The 22531-nt window shown below is 42.4% G+C and overlaps 1 protein-coding gene across 1 annotated transcript; it reads right to left on the bottom strand.

Annotated features, from left to right (window-relative positions):
* Nucleotides 1–8434: 8434 nt before the first annotated feature.
* LOC137424107 (transcription factor 21-like) lies at nt 8435–14084 on the bottom strand. Its single transcript, XM_068111575.1, has 2 exons — nt 13650–14084; nt 8435–8509 (listed from the first exon to the last, which is right to left on the bottom strand). Exons 1-2 carry the CDS (start codon nt 14082–14084, stop codon nt 8435–8437), a joined length of 510 nt encoding a protein of 169 aa, XP_067967676.1.
* Nucleotides 14085–22531: the final 8447 nt, after the last annotated feature.

The raw sequence follows: 22531 nt of genomic DNA, 5'->3' as shown, positions 1-22531 counted from the left end.
TATCTACATATCTGGGCAGTCTCTGTGTTGTCACCGAACTATTCCTTCAAACTTTTGTTTCTGTGGTGGTGAGGTGTTTTTAATAATGTGGTGAGGTGTTTGTAATAATGTGGAGAGGTGTTTTGAATTACGTGGTGTTGAGGTGTTTTGAATTACTTGGTGGTGAGGTGTTTTTATGTACGTGGTGGTGAGGTATTTTTCATTACGTGGTGGAGTGCTATTTTTAATTACATGGTGGTGAGGTGTTTTTAATTACGTAGTAGTGAGGTGTAATCATCATCCCAAACTTCCAGTCCACACACACACATATATATATATATATATATATATATATATATATATATATATATATATATATATATATATATATATATATATATATATATATATACATACATATATATATATATATATATATATATATACAGTCACGTGAAAAAGTAAGTACACCCCATGTAAAGTTTTGACTTTTTCAACATATTTCAACATACAGCTATTTTATCTTCATTTCAACAATATTGACAGATAAAGGTGATATAATATAACAAATATCATGAAACATTTACATTTTGTAGTCCATCGTATAATTTAAATAAACATGAATGCAAATTTCGCATGTGGAAAAAGTAAGTACACCCCTACATTTATCACTACTTCAAATACCTAAAATTAGAATCAGGTGCACCAGCTCAGGTGCAAATGATTAGAACATCGTTAGAGAGGATCTTGGAGGAACCTGTCTTATTTAAAACCCAGACATTTAGTTTGGTTTGCTCTTTGTTGTTGAATTGTGCGGCGTCACCATGCCGAGATCAAAAGAGCTCTCTGACGCTTTCAGAAAGAAGGTTATAGATGCCTACGAGTCTGGGAAGGGATTTAAGAATATCTCCAAACAATTTGAAATCAATCATTCGACTGTCCAGAAGATCATCTACAATTGGCGAAGATTCCAAACAACTGCTAACTTGTTCAGGCCAGGCCGCCCCAGCAAGTTCAGCCGAGAGCAGACCGCAAGATGCTGAAAGAAGTCTCTAAGAACCCCAGAATGTCATCACTGGACCCACAGGTAGTTCTTGCCACTGTTGATGTCAAAGTGCACGAGTCTACCATGAGAAAGAGGCTGCACAAATTTGATCTACATGGGAGGTGTGCCAGGAGGAAACATTTGCTGTCCAGAAAGAACATCAGGGCAAGACTAAAGTTTGCCAATGAACACCTTGGCAAAGACCAGCACTTCTGGAGCAATATGCTCTGAACAGATGAGTCAAAGGTAGAGCTATTTGGCCACAGTACCAGAAGACATGTTTTGCGAAAACTAAAGACAGCATTTGACCACAAGAACCGGATACCAACTGTAAAGCATGGTGGTGAAAATATTATGTTTTGGGGCAGCTTTCCTGCATCAGGGCCTGGGCAGCTCACCATCATAGAATCCACGATGAATTCTTCATTGCACCAGAGGGTGCTTGAGGATAATGTGAGGCCATCTGTCGGAAAGTTGAAGCTCAACCGAAGGTGGACCTTGCAACATGACAATAAGTCTAAACATACCAGTAAATCCACCAAGGAATGGCTGAAAAGAAAGAAATGGAGGGTTCTGGAATGGCCAAGTCAAAGCCCGGATCTAAATCCCATCGAGATGTTGTGGGGGGATTTGAAATGAGCTGTGCATGCAATAAACCCCTTAAACATCGCACAGCTGAAAGCATTCTGCATGGAGGAGTGGGAAAAAATTTCTCCCAGTCGATGTCAGAAACTGGTAGACAGTTATAAGAAACGCCTACTTGAGGTTGTTTCTGCCAAAGGGGGCAATACCACCTATTAGAGCGTGGGGTGTACTTACTTTTTCCACATGCGAAATTTGCATTTATGTTTATTTAAATTATACAATGGACTACAAAATGTAAATGTTTCATATTTGTGATATTATATCACCTTTATCTATCAATATTGTTGAAATGAAGATCAAATAGCTGTATGTTGAAATATGTTGAAAAAGTCAAAACTTTTCATGGGGTGTACTTATTTTTTCACGTGACTGTATATACATATACTAGCTGAGGTACCCGGCTTCGCCCGGGTTGAATAAGAATAAGACAAATATATGATGAAAAGAACATGTATATTTTAGAGCAATATCACAGTACATTTCCTGCATGACGTTTTTTCAATTTTCAATTTCTCAAAACCTCTGGGTATACAACATTTCTGGTTTTCTTACTTGGTGCCAAGACATAAAGATTGCTTGGTTTTCCAACCTTCGAGCAGCCCACGTACAGCTGGCCATGGGCAAACACTTGTTCTGTGAAGTTCAGGCCTACAACCTTCATTGATTGCCCCTGCGCCCTGTTGATGGACATAGCAAAACATAGCCTGATGGGGAACTGAATCCTCTTGAAGGAGAATGGAAGGTCAGGTGGAATAAGTGGTATCCTTGGAATGAATACTTTCTCTCCTCTGTATTGTCCTGAGAGGATGGTTGCCTCCAGGACATGCGGCATCATTTGCTGGATTGTCAATCGTGTTCCATTACACAGCTTTGGTGGATCAAGATTCCTTAGAAGCATGATTGGTGCTCCCACCTTGAGAATCAACCTGTGTGTTGGGAGTCCTTGAGGCTGAAGACTGTTGAGAAACTCAGTTGGGAAGTTTACTGCCTGATCTTCATCTGTCACTTTGTCAAGAGAATCATAATTTCTTTCATGACCGGGAAGTTGGTGGAGGAGCAAATTGTTGATCTCTTGAACAGCATTGTTCTTGGGGGCCAAAATGGCTCTTTCGGCAAGCCATGATGAGTCCTGGAACTGGGTCTCCATATTGGGAAAGACCTTTTTGATCAAGTCATCTTTTGTTTCAACAAACTGTCCAAATGGTAGAATTATTTGTTCTGATGCATCTTGAGGGTATAGGCCATTGCCAACTTTCAAAAGCTGGCTTGAGAACGCCCCTGCAGTGTTGTCACCAAGAAGGTGGACTCTCATGTTGGTATTCAGGGTAAGTCTTTGCACATGTGGCCAGAGGAGATAAGAAGACTTGATACAGGCCTTGACTTGATCTGCTCTTGTGCCCCGTTGGATGACTGGGAGAGTCTGACGAAAGTCTCCAGCCAGAACAGTTGTCACACCACCCATGATTTTCTTGTTGTTGCGAATATCTTGGAGTGTTCTGTTCACTGCTTCGAATGCCTGCTTGTGGTTCATAGTAGCCTCATCCCAGATGATGATTTCGCACTGTTGAAGGATCTTGGCGTTTGCTGAATTCTTGCTAATGTTGCAGGTTTCGGGTGTCTTGCTTGGTCAAATCCAAAGGCAGTTTGAAAGTTGAGTGTGCTGTCCTTCCTCCTTCAAGAAGTGTAGCTGCAATTCCACTTGAGGCCACAGCCAGAGCTGTCCTTCCTCCTTCAAGAAGTGTAGCTGCAATTCCACTTGAGGCCACAGCCCGACTGTTGAGAAACTCAGTTGGGAGGTTTACTGCCTGATCTTCATGTCACTTTGGCAAGAGAATCATAATTTCTTTCAAGACCGGGCAGCGAACGTCATTATGTGCGACATTACGTCACTCCTACGGACGTGAAAACATTTGTTTTCCTTAAAAATATATTTAAAATAAATAAAATAGTACATAAATTAACAATAAAAGAAGCTAAAAAACAATTATACGGAAACGGAAAAGCACATTACAAATATATAAAATATGTACATACAGTATACTGTACGTATGCGCAACCGCTGATGCTCATTCAAAACAAAGGCGACGTACAGTATTCCTTTACTGTGTCTGTGTTAGCCATGGGTCCGAAGAAGGATAATGCTAGTGTTTCCAAGCGTAATGTGGTTAAGATGGACGATAAGGTAAATCTGATTAAAAGGTATGGAAAAGGTAGAAAAGTGTCGGTGATAGCGCATAGACCTTATCGCGAATCGGAACTGCAATGCGTCATGGGATCGGAAAGGGGCAATAGCGCCGCCACAAACTACACCATGGAATTGCAGCTGGCCCGGTTTTTTAAACCATTGATATTAAAATAAAAAGTAGCCGATAACCACCGGAATTTTATGCTGATTCCGAATCTGTGTCTAAAACTTTTCTCCGATGTGTAGTTCTTGAGTTATAAGCAGACATCCAGACAGACACACAGACACTCCTCCTTTATTTATATAGATACAGACTTGGCATTTAATATGGAATATTTTTTTTGTGGGGGTGAACTTACTTTTCAAAATGACTTAGAACCAAAAGTTCATTGGAATTATGTTGAAGTTATTCTATATTTTGTTAATGTGACCTTTAAAACAAACAAAAACCACATTTGACATTTCGAAGCAAATAAATTGATCCTTGAAAGTGATGTAAACTGATATCGAACTCAATTGACGGACAGTACTGTGTTAAACTTCTGTACGTTTTCCAGAAGTATCTCTTTATTTTGCACATTAGCCAAAAAAAAATTCAACAAAAACAAAAGCGAAATTATGACTGGGATTACGGACAGTAAAATTACAGTTCAGTACTTCGTGTAACCCCCACGAGCATTCAGGAGAGCATGCACACGTCGAGGCATGCTGTTCACGAGATTTGCCAAGGTTTGGACAGGAATCGCTTGCCATGCAGTGACAATAGTCTGCTGCAATTCATGCACAGAGGTCGGCTGCTGGTCCAAGTTGCCGATTTGACGCGTTATTTCTGCCCACAAGTTCTCTATCGGATTCATATCCGGGGACATGGCAGGCCACTCCATATGCTCTACACCACGGTCAGCAAGAAAGTGTTGGATCATGCGAGCACGATGAGGCCGTGCATTGTCATCTTGGAAGACAAAGTTTCCTCGAAAGGCTGCACGAGCAAATGGAAGCAATGTTTCTTCCAGAATGACCCTGTACTTGAACTGGTTCAGGTTTCCATTCAGAACAACCAGGTCAGTTTTGCCCCCTGCATGAAAAGCAGCCCAAACGGTCACCCCACCACCTCCAGCTTGGACTCTTGGCACTATACAATCTTCGTTGTGGGCTTCATGCACTTGTCTGCGCACTCGGATGCGGCCATCTTGACGATATACCAGAAATCTAGACTCGTCACTGAAGGTCACGTGATTCCAGTGTCCTGGCTGCCATTGACGGTGCTCTCTGGCCCACTGCAATCGGCGCTGGCTATGTTGTCTGCTCAGGCGTGGCTTTCTCAGGTGACGCCTGGCACGATAGCCTGCTTGAACCAGTCGTTGGTTGACTAGCCTTCTGGATACAGGCACATTTGTCAGTTGCTGCCACTCAGCCCTAAGCCGATTAGCTGACTTGGTACGGCCATTGCAGACTAACTGGTGCAGCTGGCGATCATCTCTCCTTGTGGTTCTGCGTGGACGTCCTGGCCTCGGTATTGGAGTAGGGACACCCCTCTGAGCATTTCGTTTCAGTATCTTTGACACCTGATCTTGAGTGATGCCATACTGCCGAGCAATAGCACGCTGTTTCATGCCAGAATTTCGTAAAGCCACCACTCCATGACAAATAGCATTGTCAAGTTGACGGACCATCTCCAGAGGAATCGGCAATAACATTTGTAGACGTGCAGCAGTTGTTTTCCACTAATACAGAAGGCAACAACCCTTATGTACCCGATTGTGAAGCCAATCGTCAAATGTACCTGTCTTTACATTTTATCACGCCACCTGTGATATAATCCTGTTATTGACTTCTTGCTGTGAAAGACAATCTGTGACATGGTTCTTTCAACAAAGACATCACTGAAGGGTAAAATAAACTCACCAGATTGATATACTGAGTTCAGAAAGTAAACGCAAGTCAAGAAAAAAAAAATATTCCATATTAAATGCCAAGTCTGTATATATATATATATACTATATTGTTGTGGTTTTGGAATAAAGGATAACCCCCCTCGTAGGTAGACGCACCACAACATGTAGCCTCATGATAGTATAGTTATTTCTCAGTAAATGTAAGGTAGTCTCCTTTCCTGTGTTAGTTTTGCGTTGAGTAGGCCAGTGAGCTTAGGTGTTCTTTTGGCGCTGAAATGCCACGTGCTCGGCCTGAACAAGTCTGGCAAGGCTGAAAAGAGGAGCTGCAGGGGGAGTGGCCGGTAAGCGCGAGCCGCCAGTCAGAGCTCGAGGGGAGTAGCCCACCACGGCAATGGGAGGCGGACCATGGAACATTCGGGTAAGGCCAGGGCGGAGCTATAAAACCCTGCCCCGAACCCCCCGCGTCAGAACGCAAGGAGTGAGAACACGCAAGAGACGAGTCAGAACAAGAGAGAGAGAGAGAATCACTCAGCCCCTGAACAAGTCGAAATACTTGCATTGAATTGCCTGTTATCATCGTTGTACACGAACTTTCCCCGTGCCCCATGCCCTGCGCTCTGCGCTGTATTAATCGCGCTTGAGAAGACGACCCATTCCGGGCAACAGACGCACGACCTCCTCCTGCCTGCATTTCCCTGTACGTGCCGTGACCGCCAGAGGGCCACGCCACGTGAGCTGTCCTGGAGCGACTGACGGCAAGGCGCGTTTGGTGCACGAACTTCCTTCCTTCTTTTTCCCCGTGTGAGTGAGTGGGCCCTGTGTCTGGGCTTAAGTTAACATTGTTTAAGTGCCTGCTCTGTGTCTTCTCGAATCACTGTACATAATAATAAATCGTGTTCTTCCTCTGATTTTACCGTTCCCGTCCTCTCCATCCATTGGCCAAGCATAGTACGAATAGAACCCCTCGAATCGGGTTCCATAAAAGTAACGGCACGAGTCACGTGATACGCACACTGCTCAGGCGTACTCGATTAGCATGGTTTGTGCGAGGTCCGGTCCCCGTTTCCGTGACAGCGTGGGTCAAAGGTACGTGCGGCGTCGACCCGATACCCTTTTCCACGTTCGCGGCGGAAGTGGCGATTCAGCCTCGTGGACACGAAGACCCAAGGGGAAAAAGGGGTTTAATCCCCCCTTTGTAATGTGGACGGGCTTCGGGAGATCCGCAACAATATATATATATATATATATATATATATATATATATATATATATATATATATATATATATATATATATATATATATACATATATATATATATATATATATGTATGTATGTATGTATACTAGTGGGCTCACCCGTGGGAACAGCAACACCTCCACATCCAGAATCCACAGCCCCAAACAAACATGGTGGAACACTGAAACACCCACCTTTATACCCTTCACCACTCACCAACAAAACACACCAGATCATTCATACACACACATCGCCAACCAACCACCTACCCTTACAACATACACCACTCAACATACAAAAACACACACTCTCACCCACTCACCCACTCACATACACAAAATAAGAAATAATAATAGTAACAAAAATGTATATATATATATACATATTACAGTAGATCTGGGAATGATCAATCTATATTACAGTAGATCTGCGGGCACTCACTGCCACATATATCGATTGCAATAACCTCTCCCGTCCCTTTGGGGACAGGAGAGGTCAACAACTACCAATGACAATCAAATTGTAACTATAGATTTCTTATTATTTATTACCATCTCGTCTGCAATAAATAATTGTCCCTTATGTTCTGAACAAGTCACATAATAAACTGCTTAAAAATTACAAAAAAATCTATCCTTCACCTTTTGGGTTGCTTCACCAACCCTAATGTACCTGTGACGTCACGTCATTTTGCACTTAATTGCCCTTAACATTGACTTGTCATGGACAGCTCGACGAGGGTGTTCAAAATGTTCTCGGGATGGGAGACTCACAACAGTCTAAGACAAACCAGCATTATTTATTTTTTAATTGACCGTAGCACATGTCTGCTGCAGGTGTCGACTCCGGCAAACACCTGCCTTTGTCAGGACATTCAATCAATGTAGCGACTGTTTCTCAATGCAGGTTCACATTGAACCAGTGGACACGATTTGTAATTTGTTCAGGGCATCGGCCATTTATTTTGCCTATTCTTCGTGAAGGACAGAGTGGGATCTATGACGTCCACTAAATAATACATCAACAGCTCAAAGTCCATCACACATACCTAGAAGCTATCCTGCCAGCCATAGTCAAGGGTATGGTTAAACATCAATAATATTTCCTTATTTATTGTGAAATTGTAAAATGTTGGTGTTTCTTGGAGTTTTCTGATTGAATTGTCTTGTTGCAAGAACATTTTGAGAATCCCCTCGAAGTTTGTTGAAAGACGCTTGCTTTCATTGAAGTGGTGTACAGGTATATTAAAGGTGAGTCAATGTTACTCTACCTCAGGCAGAATTATGACCTTAACGGCTGAAGTTGAAATATCCACGCGAGGTTGCATTACATTGCCTGCCATTGCAGTCCCAATCCTCCGCATTTCGTCCATTGTCCCGCATTATGGCACGGCGTCCATCTTCCTCGGCTCGCAGACAGGGGCGATGGATGTCCTCCGTGGTACTCTTAGTGGAAGCGATTGACGATTCCCAAATCTTTAATGTCCTCTTCCATTTTTCCACTGTTCATAAAAGGCCACGTCTGCAAATGGAAAAAATTAGGTCACATTACATTCTTTCTGTACTACGGATATGGAGGAGTTCCGGGCCCTCTGCAGCCCCATCCACCTTCGTTGTGTAGTCGGACAAAATACAAATTAAACGAGAGAGTTCATTGAACACCTTACCCTGAAAAAAAACTATAGGTTCCAGGGAACCTGAACACAACTGGTCTATATCAATATGGTTAGAATATGCATAATAGAACCACAAACTATATAGTTTATATGTGCTAAAAATATATGACAAAAATAGATTTTTCAATATGGCCGCTCTGCCGCGCCCATTTTTGGGCGTGCAACGCCCAAATGCAATCCCAAACTAGTTTATGTCTTGAAGATGCTGCATAACAAGTTTCATCAAATTTAATCAATATTTGTGACTTTTAGAGCGTAGACGTCGAATTGTTTACAGACGACAGACAGACAGACAGACAGACAGACAGACAGACAGACAGATAGACGACGGACGACGGTCACTGGGTGTCGACATAAACTCAGCTGGACATAGTCCAGTTGAATTAAAAAAGGGGAAAAGGTGGAGAAAAAAAAAAAGGAGAAAAAAAAAGGTGGGCGGAGTCTACTAGCAGCAAATTTGATTGGTCAACATGATGAAAATGCTGTAATATTTTGTCCTGCGAAACCGAAGGCTTTTGAAATTGTCAAAAAATGATGTGTGTTCTGCAGTGCTCAAGACAGTATATAATTCAATTGAAATAAAATAAAGATTTTAAATGTTGTTTAAAAAAAAGGAAATTTCAGAAGTTTACCACCGTTTATGCAGCGTATTCTCTCTTATACACCACCTTATTTAACACATTTCATTAATTATTTGTGTTTTTCGTTTGTGTCCTTTATGACGTCACTAAAACAGTAAGTTTCTTATTGTGAATGATGTTTCATTTTGTTGAACTGCCAGACAGGCAAACAGATTTTTAAAAATGATCTCGCTCCTCTCTGAGCATCCGAGCGGGCCAAATTAAGAGCCAAAGTACTGCTAAACCGCAGGTTCCTTTTCCGATACATGTTCCAAATAAAACATTCAATTGGAATTAAGTTGTTCCCCAATCATAAACCGACGTCCGTGGACAGTACAACAGACAGATACAATTGCTTGACCCCGCTTTTCCCTTCACGTGCGCGGGGTAATAACGATGGTCGATGCCGGAATTATCGACAAAAGTATGAAATGTGTAGGTTATTACCTCCGCCACCAAAGATGGATGGAGGTTATGTTTTCACCCCTGTCTGTCTGTTTGTCCGTTTGTCTGTCCGTTTGTGAACAAAATATCTCAAAAAGGTGTGGACGGATTCAGACGAAATTTGCCAGAGTATGTGACAAGGACGAAATGATTCGATTTTGGTGAAGATCCGGATTCGGATCCGGCTACTAGAAATTTTAAAGTGATTATTCACCACTGGGCGATAGGGCCAAAAACGATGCATAGAAGGATATCTCAAAACGTTATGGACGGATTTGGACGAAACAGTGTGGACAGGTTGGGTGTGTGACAAGGAAGAATCGATTCGATTTTGGTGAAGATCCGAATCTGGATCCGGCTAGTAGAATTTTTTAAGTGATTCTTCACCAATTGGGACATCATTAAAGTGATTCTTCACCAATTGGGAGATAGGGCCAAAAACGATACAAAGCAGGATATCTCAAAAGGTTGTGGACGGATGATTTCGATTAAATGTGATTCTGTATTGTGATTTTCTGGTATACTCTGGGATACAAAAGGTAAACTGTTCACCTGGCGGAGGTATGCCCTCTACTGAGTGCCATTCTGGTTGCATATGTTGTCAAATGGAGTTACTGCTTCACAAAGTTTTTAGTTTAATACGATATAGACGTTCGTGGACAAATTGGTGTACTGTTACATGAATTACAAGGACATTAATAGACGACAAGGACCATCACACATGGGATTTGAACCTGGATTTCCTACATCACACATGGGATTTGAACCTGATTTCCTACATCACACATGGGATTTGAACCTGTATTTCCTACATCACGCATGGGATTTGAACCTGTATTTCCTACATCACACATGGGATTTGAACCTGGATTTCCTACATCATGCATGGGATTTGAAACTGGATTTCCTCCATCACACATGGGATTTGAACCTGGATTTCCTACATCACACATGGGATTTGAACCTGATTTCCTACATCACACATGGGATTTGAACCTGTATTTCCTACATCACGCATGGGATTTGAACCTGTATTTCCTACATCACACATGGGATTTGAACCTGATTTCCTACATCACACATGGGATTTGAACCTGTATTTCCTACATCACACATGGGATTTGAACCTGTATTTCCTACATCACACATGGGATTTGAACCTGGATTTCCTACATCATGCATGGGATTTGAACCTGGATTTCCTACATCATGCATGGGATTTGAACCTGGATTTCCCACATCACGCATGGGATTTGAACCTGGATTTCCTACATCATGCATGGGATTTGAACCTGGATTTCCTACATCATGCATGGGATTTGAACCTGGATTTCCTACATCATGCATGGGATTTGAACCTGGATTTCCCACATCATGCATGGGATTTGAAACTGGATTTCCTCCATCACACATGGGATTTGAACCTGTATTTCCTACATCACGCATGGGATTTGAACCTGGATTTCCTACATCATGCATGGGATTTGAACCTGGATTTCCTACATCATGCATGGGATTTGAACCTGGATTTCCTACATCATGCATGGGATTTGAACCTGGATTTCCCACATCATGCATGGGATTGAACCTGGATTTCCTACATCATGCATGGGATTTGAACATGGATTTCCTACATCATGCATGGGATTTGAACCTGGATTTCCTACATCATGCATGGGATTTGAACCTGGATTTCCTACATCATGCATGGGATTTGAACCTGAATTTCCCACATCATGCATGGGATTGGAACATGGATTTCCTACATCATGCATGGGATTTGAACATGGATTTCCTACATCATGCATGGGATTTGAACCTGGATTTCCTACATCATGCATGGGATTTGAACATGGATTTCCTACATCATGCATGGGATTTGAACATGGATTTCCTACATCATGCATGGGATTTGAACCTGGATTTCCTACATCATGCATGGGATTTGAACCTGGATTTCCCACATCATGCATGGGATTGGAACTAGGATTTCCTACATCATGCATGGGATTTGAACTAGGATTTCCCACATCATGCATGGGATTTGAACCTGGATTTCCTGAATCATGCATGGGATTTGAACTAGGATTTCCCACATCATGCATGGGATTGAACCTGGATTTCCTACATCATGCATGGGATTTGAAACTGGATTTCCTACATCATGCATGGGATTTGAACTTGGATTTCCTACATCATGCATGGGATTGAATCTGGATTTCCTACATCATGCATGGGATTGAACCTGGATTTCCTACATCATGCATGGGATTGAACCTGGATTTCCTATATCATGCATGGGATTGAACCTTGATTTCCTACATCATGCATGGGATTTGAACCTGGATTTCCTACATCATGCATGGGATTTGAAACTGGATTTCCTACATCATGCATGGGATTTGAACTTGGATTTCCAACATCATGCATGGGATTGAATCTGGATTTCCTCCATCATGCATGGGATTGAATCTGGATTTCCTACATCATGCATGGGATTGAACCTGGATTTCCTACATCATGCATGGGATTTGAACCTGGATTTCCTACATCATGCATGGGATTTGAACATGGATTTCCTACATCATGCATGGGATTTGAACATGGATTTCCTACATCATGCATGGGATTTGAACCTGGATTTCCTACATCATGCATGGGATTTGAACCTGGATTTCCCACATCATGCATGGGATTGGAACTAGGATTTCCTACATCATGCATGGGATTTGAACTAGGATTTCCCACATCATGCATGGGATTTGAACCTGGATTTCCTGAATCATGCATGGGATTTGAACTAGGATTTCCCACATCATGCATGGGATTGAACCTGGATTTCCTACATCATGCATGGGATTTGAACCTGGATTTCCTACATCATGCATGGGATTTGAAACTGGATTTCCTACATCATGCATGGGATTTGAACTTGGATTTCCTACATCATGCATGGGATTTGAACTTGGATTTCCTACATCATGCATGTGATTGAACCTGGATTTCCTACATCATGCATGGGATTGAACCTGGATTTCCTATATCATGCATGGGATTGAACCTTGATTTCCTACATCATGCATGGGATTTGAACCTGGATTTCCTACATCATGCATGGGATTTGAAACTGGATTTCCTACATCATGCATGGGATTTGAACTTGGATTTCCAACATCATGCATGGGATTGAATCTGGATTTCCTACATCATGCATGGGATTGAACCTGGATTTCCTACATCATGCATGGGATTTGAACCTGGATTTCCTACATCATGCATGGGATTTGAACCTGGATTTCCGACATCACACATGGGATTTGAACCTGGATTTCCTACATCGTGCATGGTATTTGAACCTGAATTTCCTACATTACACATGGGATATGAACCTGGATTTCCTACATCATGCATGGGATTTGAACCTGGATTTCCTCCATCATGCATGGCGAGGATGTTCGGTGGGACGTAACAGGTTATCGTATGTTTATTGTTGTCTCTGTACAAGTTTTTATCCATATCGTATGGATTTGTCTGCTCTCACGATTCAATCAAAGAGGTTATGATTTACGCTTTAGTTACTATCCCGTTCGAAAGGAGTAGGCCAATGTGGTGTCCGTATCCCATCCAAACTCGTATATATGGGTCTGAGCAACATTCCAGGATTGATGCAACCAGCAGAACGAATTCGCAATTGAATCGTGGTAAAGCTGTAAAAAATTGGGGAATTATGATAAAATAGTGACATTCGAAAATGATGTGGACTGGAGGGTCATGAGAGTGGAATCGATAGATTGTACTAGGTCTGAGGATTCACCTAGGTCTGAGGTCTACCACCAACCCTCACCAGAGACGATATGACCAAAGGTCTCGTCACCTGTCCCATGGAGCATGTTGTACAGCGTGCGCACCGATAGAGCCTCACCAGACCGACGGGGTGGAGGCGTCCGCCATCCAAGGCGTCCTCCGCCAGAAGTCTCCGCAGGTGCGCGATGTAACTGCACGCCAGGCGCAGGGTGTCCAGCTTGGAGAGCTTGGTGTCCGGCGGGACCCACGGGAGCGTGTGCTTGAGACGCGAGAACGCCTTGCTGAGCACCCTCATGCGCGCGCGCTCCCGCGCGTTCGCCGCGTCGCGCTGGGTCACCCTAGCCGGCACCCCATCGCGCGCCCTCCGCCGGGACGTGCGTCTCCCGCGGCTCGAGGTCTCTCGGTCAGACTCGTCCTGGAACTCGTCCTCCGCCGCTTCGGACATCCCGTCCAAATCTCCAGGGTGACGAGCACGCTCCCATTTCGTCCGAAGCGCGTCCGGATCGTCCTTGTCCCGCATGTCGTCGACGTCGCTCTCAGACCCCGTGGACATCCTCCTGGCGTTTTGGGTGAGTTTTTTCCCGCGCTTCTCCAGTCGCACCCTTTCCCCAAGTTCAGCCGGGATGGAGAAAAGGACGTGCAAGTTCGAAATCCTAGTCTGCAGCGCAACTTTCCACGTACATACATATACACGCGGTGGGTTGTACCATTCGCTCCAGGGGAGCGCTATCGGTGTACCATGTTTACGTCGCACATCACATGACATCACACCAGGGTACGGGAAAGTCGGTGTACCGTCCTATATGAGTGTCAACACATCTGGGATGTATGCAACTTAACGAAATATGCTATAAAGCGTCTGAAATCTCTGGGTATACCGATCATTTTACTACAATCGTGGTAAAAAAAAATTCCAAACTTCCTTCATTGCTTCCTCATCCATTTTTTTTTTATTAATCATCAATTTGTCACGGTACATACTAGGGTGAAAATATATCGCTGTGAATAACTGTACTTCTGCAGACTAAACAAAGCGTCAGATCTACCGAAGCCGTTTCTTGGTTGGGATTACAATCCCGGACAGGTCTCGAAATCCCAACACAAAATTCTTTACAATAACTGCATTAATAATTTCAATATAACTTAACAATAATTTCAATCAAATTTGTAGGAATTATACTCAACCCATTGTGAGTATATCGTTCCAAAAACTTTTTTAAGGCTCCTCGTGCACAAGGATATTGTCTGATTGGCTAATCCGGCGAGTTGAGTCCAACAATTGATTTGTATATAAACTTAAACAAAGTTCCTCCAGCATCTTACTATAATTCACCAAATGTCTGTCTGTCTGTCTGTCTGTCAATCTGTTCCCAGGTACCGCAAAAACGGCTGAACCGATCGCAACGAAATTTTTAGTGGGTAACCTGGGACCCGCTGGAGTAAAATAGGCCATATTGTTTTTCCAATTTTTCCAAATTCCCAGTTTTTCCAAACACGATGGAATTATATTTACCGATATGAACAGTGATGTGGCTTTTATTGAAATTCTACAAATGCTGATTAGATTTTGATGATTTGTGTGTGATATGATTTAACGGATGTTTATATAAATCGTTTAAAATAAAAAAAAAGCCTTCAATTTTTGATATTTTGCCTTTTCATTTGGGCTTCCCAATTGAAGCCCCGCCCGTAGTGCTGATACCGTTGTTAGTTATAATTAATAGCTAATTAAATTGATCCGTGACGTCAAAATTTTATATCGTTCGTACGTTATTCAATCACTGATCCTATTGTCTGCTGATAAAATGTGGACTAACTTTACCTATTCGGTGTTTGCAAACGAGTTTCTCACGTGATGTTGACGTCACTGCGTCAGGGTAGATTCTGAACATCATTTCATTTGGTAGATTCTGCGTCAGGGAATTTGTTTCGCTTTTAGGAATTTCTTCAAAAACCTTTTTTTTTTAACTTAGGAATTTTTTTCGACCACTTCGACACTTATTTTTATTTTATCTTATTATTTATTTTTATATTTATTATTATTAATAATAAATAATTATTTATAATAATTATAATAATAATAATAATATTATTTATTATTTTATTATTTATTTAATATTTATTTATGATATTTATTTTTATTTCACTTATGTTTTTCGACACGGCCTGCAGATTTAGGCGGGAATTTCTGATTTGGTTTGGGTGCAAACGATAACTCAATTACTCTTAACGAAAGACACTGCAGGATCTATAACGTCCACAAAGTGCTGGAAGATGTGTCCTCTGGCTTAACGTCCTTATGGTGGACGACACAGAATATTGATGACTTGCCCTGCATAGGAAACACCAGGGTGACAGTGGTTAGGCTGCAGAACACTACAACTACCCCCAGAGCCAAAGTACTCGGCAGTCATTTGTACAGAGCAACGGATGAACGAGTGTATTCGGTCTCTGATTGTGATTCTGATGCATCCCATTGTTTGGGACTTTGGGCAGTATATAGGTAACAGACCGCTGCCTCGATCGCTCTTCAAAAAACAATCCCGGGTGACGTACACGAAGCAAAAACATGCATAGTGCTAATGTGTGTATATATATATAAAATAGATCGTGGTTAAATGGCTCAGATAATTCCAATTGCACTGGGCCATAGGCTGACACCAGATACTTGAAGCCTGAGGCCTATAATACGGTCGCCTCCACAAGGCCCATGATGCCTATCGGTTCCAACCTTTCGATATTTGATTTGCCTTTTAACCGTCCCTTAAGTTGTTTTACACTAAATAGAAAGATTATCTGGAAGGCATGGCGATTGCGAACATGAGACTTCTGAAAATGTGTTAGGCTTACCATAGCCCCAAAATGGCGGATGTATCATTTTCTTTTCAGATTACAATTGTGGGTGGCATCAGGCCAGCTGTCCAGCCAATGGGTACAGAGCGCACATATAAGCATAAAAACACTTGCTCCACTATAAATAGATTGCTCAATAAAATTTAGATTCCAATTATTATTGTTAATATATCATTATTATTAATATTTTATACTATTTTACTAATCTGAATGGAATATGTCCACCGAGAGTGAAATGCTCGATGTCCTGCTTTCTCTTCATATGACGGACAGATGGCAGTGTGACAATATTATTGTAATTAAGCATGCCTCCCATCGCTTCGTTGATGGGTTCAATCAAAAGACCGCATGTTCTACTTGTTACGTGGTCCTCCCGGTGACTACCTGGTCTCGGTGACCCCCGGACCGTGAGAGGAACTCCGCCAGAAAGATCTATTATTTATACGCTTTCGTAACGCAATCCATATGAATTCCAGTCAATAAGAAACCCCCACACCAAGGATCCAGAGTAATCAATAATATATTCCCCCAAGGAATCAACCATCACCAACCATCAACAATCCACAATCAACAATCAATCACCAATGTGATTACGATGGCCATCTTATATATGTGTGTGTCCCCTTTCCCCACTCCCGACCCCTTGGGTACTCACGACCCCTTTTGTCTCTGTCCCTCACAATGTCTCTGGGCCCCTCCTGACCAAGATGATGGTCGGCTTCTCCGCACACGGGCGGTTGAACGGACCCTTCCTGACGTGCTTTCACCGGGCACGTCCCGTACCGGGAACAACGGCTGCAGCGCGCACCTCCTGGCCAAGCAAAGCGGGTAATGTAAAGCAGGCAAAGCAACACGCGGCTTGCCCAGCGCGCGCGGCCCAAGGTGCGACCCGTACGCGGCCTTGTAGACGGCGAGGCGAACTGTGCCAGCTGCTTGGTTCCGTGCACGAACCCACAGTGACTTGACGTGTCAAAGGGTAGTTACACGTCCCGGTAACTCCTCTCGCCAGACGGGCTTTGAAACGCCGATTCTCTTACGTTGCTCAATCGATACCGCTCGCGTCCGAGGTCGGCCAGGAAGAAGAAGAATCGTCGCATCTCTAGGACCTCGTGTCTTTTCTTCTTCCGTTTCCGGTCTCCTTTTTCTCAGAAGGGCTCCTGACCCTTTAATCACAACAACCTTTAATCGACTACACATTGATAAGCAAAGCCCGGAATAGTAATTCACATACATTCACATAAATATGTAACATACTTCACAAACATATTGTATGTCTGCGTGTAGCAATGAGGATTTAAAATTAAGTAAAACACATGAATAGGGTCTTTTATAGCACGTCATTGTTGTTGGGTTTTTTTTTTGTACACTAAGTCAAAGCTCGTGAAAGAGCTAACACATAGAACATATAATAAAGGGAGCGGGAGATAAGAGGGGGAGAGAGAGGGAAGTACAACAACAGTGGAGAACAGGGACATCAGGAGATCTGTGGAAGAGAGAGGGTTGGGCGGGGTACATGGGATAAACAAGATGGACACGACATGTACTTTCAGGAAAGAAAACGGATTTTGATGGAGGTGGATTTGGGGTGGATTAACAGGGGTAGAAAAGATCAAGGTTTTGGATGGGGGAAGATAAGAGATGGTGGTAAACAGCTGTTTTGAAGACCTGGGGAAGGGGAGGGATTGAAGAGTGTGGGAGTTTGTTCCAGAGGTGGGAAAAAAGAGGAATGAAAGACTGAAGGTGAGTAGAGAGTCTTGATTTTGGCAGTTTTTACCAGGAGAGGGTTGCTGGCAGATCTTGTGCACCCTGAAGGAATATTTGGGGGACAGAGCACATTCTGAGCAGGGGTATCGAGGCCGGAGAGGAGTGAGTAGAAGACAGAAAGACCACCTACCTGTGTATGTTGAGAGAGTGAGAGGCCCTCAGAATCAGCTTCATCACGGGAGATTCCTATGATTCTAAAAGCTTTGTTTCTGCAGCGTGAAGCCAAGCTATGTGTGAGGCAGGAGCACCAGACCAGAGGGGAGAGCAGGACTCCATAAAGCTGCGGATGAAAGCTTTGTATGTGGTGAGGAGCTCAGAGGTACCAAGAAAGGACTTCGCACCACAGAGGATGCCCAGACGGCAACTGGCTTTGGAGGTCAGATTGGAAATATGGTTTTCCCAGGAAAGATCATGGCAGATAATGAAACCCAAAAGCTTGTTTGTCAGAACTTCTTTGAGAGGATTGTTGAGAAAGTAGATGGGAGGGTTGTCCAGTCGGTCTTTACAGAGAGACATAGTGAGAGTGTGAGATTTGTCAGGATTGAAAGACATGTTCCACTTGTTTGACCAGCTTGTGATTTTATCCAGGTCTGCAGAGAGTGAGGAGGCTGCTGCCTGCCGATCTGAGGGTTGAAGTATGGAGCGGCAGAGAGTGGAGTCATCAGCAAAAATATAGAAAGGATTTTCCAGAGAGTGGGAGAGATCATTAATGAAGAGCAGAAAAAGCACAAGGCCCAGAACACTGCCTTGAGGAACACCAGCCTGGACAGGAAGAGGAGATGAGAGAATTCCATTTCGAGCCATACATTGACTATGACCGGAGAGGAAGTCCGTCCTCAAGCCGTGTGTAGAGGTTTCCTTGGATACTATAGGAGGAGAGTGTGGTGAGCAGGGCGGAGTGCCAGACCATATCGTAGGCACGTGATATGTCAAGGGAGACAGCTCTGATTTCCTGGTTGGCGTTGAGGTCCTCCATCCATTGTTGAGGCAGTAGAAGCAGCATGTCCAGAGTAGAGAGACCTGGTTTGAATCCAAATTGATGATCAGAGATCAAGCCATTGGAGAAGAGGAAGGATTTGATATCAGAAGCGATGATTGATTCCATGACCTTGCTGATTATTGGGAGCAGGCTAATTGGTCTGTAGTTGTAAGGATCTGTTTTGCACCTTTCTTGTGTAAAGCGGTCATGTTGGTTGATTGCTAAGAAGATTGTGGATGACCTTGAGTAAAAGAGAGGGTGAAGAGAACAGAGAGCGCGTGAGATAGATCGGCAGAGCAGGATTTTAGGACCCGTGGGCTGATGCCGTCTGGTCCACTTGCAGAATCGGAGTCGAGGTTTGACAGAAACTTCTCCACATTGTCGTGAGAGAAGAACACAGTCCAGGAGCAGCTGGGTTCGACTGGGTAAGGTAGGTACAGAGAGAGATGGGTTTGCGACACAAGATTTGGAGGCAAACACAGAGTTGAGTCATTCGGCTTTGTCATGTGCGGTGTCAGCTGTGTAGCCATTTGAGGTAAGGGAGGTGATGGAGGGGCAACAAACACCAGAAACAGATTTGATCAGATGCCAACAGGATTTGGAGGAGGGAGACAGGTTTGAGAGTTCAGACTTGAGAATAGAGAGATATTGTTTCTTGGCTCTCCTGAGGGTAGACACACATGGCTGTTGTTGCTGTTGTTGTTTTGTGCGCATTTCATGTACTTTTATATGTTAAAGAGTAGCAAAAATAGTAAAAACTTAAAGGGCGGATGGACAGACGACCGGACGGACAGACATTGGGACCTCACGACCCATTTTACAAGTTCATCTCTTCGAGAATTTAGATGAGATGACCTAATAATAAATATATATATTTATTAAACACTTTCTAAAAATAACAATTACAAAGTGCAAACTTATATGTCAAAATATAACTAATGATTATAAGAAAACCAATTCTGGAATTTAAAAAAACGATTTAAACTCAAACAAATGCAAAAGGAGAGACTTTGTTGAATAAATGTCCAGGTGAAAAGGGTTGGATTTGGAACATCAACACTGACTTCAGCCTGGTGCTTGTTATGAGCAGACAGACTTGCTGAGTAAAATAAGGGTGAATGTCTATAATGTCAGGTCACTCGTGTACATGTGCAATGTTCGTCAATCACTGATGAGGTCATGTTATGCAATGCAAATCAAGCCTTTACTAAAAGTATCCTTCATGCAATGTGAAATTAAAGAATACTAGCAACGGTACCGGGCAGGGCTTCAATTGAGAAGCCCAAATGAAAAGGCAAAATATCAGAAATTGAAGGCTTTTTTATTTTAAACGATTCATATAAACATCTGTTGAATCATATAACATGCAAATCATCAAAATCTAAACAGTACATGGCGCCCATTTTGAAAAAAGATTGAATTCTGCAAAACGGAAGCAGCCACTACACGTCTTTCTCAGTCACACGTTTATGTGTGAAGAGTGTGCCGAATCTGTAACACTGAAGCGGCCACTACACCTGTTCCTCGGTCGCTTTGCACACGCTGCCATGTTACTTTGGAGCCACACGTTTATATCGGAAGATTTCATCAGGAGTCGAACTACTCTCTCCTGGTACGTAGAATTTCAACAAAAGCCACATCACTGTTCATATCGGTAAATATTATTCCACCGTGTTTGGAAAACCTGGAAAATTGGAAAACTTGGAAAATTGGGAAAAAATTGTAAAAACAATATAGCCTATTTTACTCCAAGGGGTCCCAGGAATACTCACCCAAAATATCGTTGTGATCGGTTCAGCCGCTTTTGCTGTACCTTCGAACGGACAGACGGACATTTGGTGAATTATAGTAAGATAATTATAAGTCTAGCCAAAAGCTTTATTTGTTTTTAATTTTAAAGCTTTGTTTGTTAGCCCACCTTTAACATAGTTCAGGTGGTGAGCTTAGCCTATGGAATGTCGCATCGTTTATCCGTCAGTCCGTCTGTCCATCCGTTATTCTGTCTGTCTGTAAGCAATAATTGCAACTTATTCTCCGAAACTGTCGATGGGATTGGTGAACACACTTTACTAAAATGATCTTTGGTATGGTAGAGCTCACGTTTGTTCATGGCATCCTCGCCCTGTACTGATAAGTAGGTTATCATAGTGTTTAAAGGTCCCAAAAGTACTTGCATTTCCATCAAGTTTGGCCAACATTTTGGATGACAGGAAAACCATTAATAATTCTATGAATAACCATCAATAAAACATAAACTTTATGATCAACTACCCAAGGGAAATATAGTTTGTTAACAATGACGTCATCAGTCACGTGGTATGGCAGCCATATTGGATCATTAGAAAAGCTTTAAAAATATTTTTCTCTGAAACTGCTTAATGGATCGATGCAAAACTTTACATATATGATATACTACACGTAGGAAATATAATTTGATAACAATAACGTCATTGGTCTTGTGGTCAGGTAGCCATATTGTATCAAAGGAAAACCTTTAAAATTCATCTTCTCTGAAACCGCTTAACTGATTAATGTGAAACTTAAAATATATGATTGACTACCTCTGGGAACGTTTGATTAAAAGAAGGTGATCCGAAACACAATATGGCTGCCAGTGATGTCATATAACAGAAAGTGGGCAATATCCTTAACAAAAAGAATTATAGTCACTTTTGAGTTACGCCTTATCAAAAAGGGTGAATTTTGACACAAGAGGAAGTGACATTATCATACCGGAAGTGGGCAATATCGCGAAAACTAAAGTTCATAGACAGAAGGGAGTTGCGCTACTGTGAATGTCATGTGAATACTAAAATGTGTATTCTAAATCAGCTCTGATTTTACCTTGATCCATTCATCATTCCACTTTTTGGCAACCATCCAGGTGAGCTTTTCCTTTCCTACTAATGAAGATATTAAGGTAGAAACAATAGCCCAGGCATAAGTTTTAAAATGCTCAAAAGAGCATTTCTTCCGAAGTGGTTGTTGATTATTTAGAGATCTCTCTACAATGGTGTTCGTACTGCACGTGGCACAACTGCGTTGCTGGCAAATGAGGCTACGTACGCACAGCCATATGTGGCATGTGAAAGAAGATGCATGATACACTTTCTTCCGTTTATGTAATTCAGCTCAAATTGTAGCTTCATTGCTTTTTGTAAGATGTGACACACTCAATAGTTTCTGTTCTGAATCATGTTAAAAGTAAAATATTTTCCTTTATTTACATTTATTATGTTATCCTACTATTTAAAATAAGACAATTCTCTGTATGTATGTTTGATAATTATAGAATTGAACACAGCTGGGCCAAATTCCACCAAATTTTGCTTATGTGTTTGGGCTACCAAGGGTCAGGTCATGGGCACAAAGTAATCCCACTCATAAACCCGTCCCCTCACCCC

Source organism: Myxine glutinosa, chromosome 3, assembly GCF_964187855.1.
Source record: "Myxine glutinosa chromosome 3, kmMyxGlut1.1, whole genome shotgun sequence".
Lineage (NCBI taxonomy): Eukaryota > Metazoa > Chordata > Myxini > Myxiniformes > Myxinidae > Myxine > Myxine glutinosa.
The sequence above is the reverse complement of the archived record's forward strand: the minus strand, read 5'-3'. Positions and strand labels throughout refer to the sequence as shown.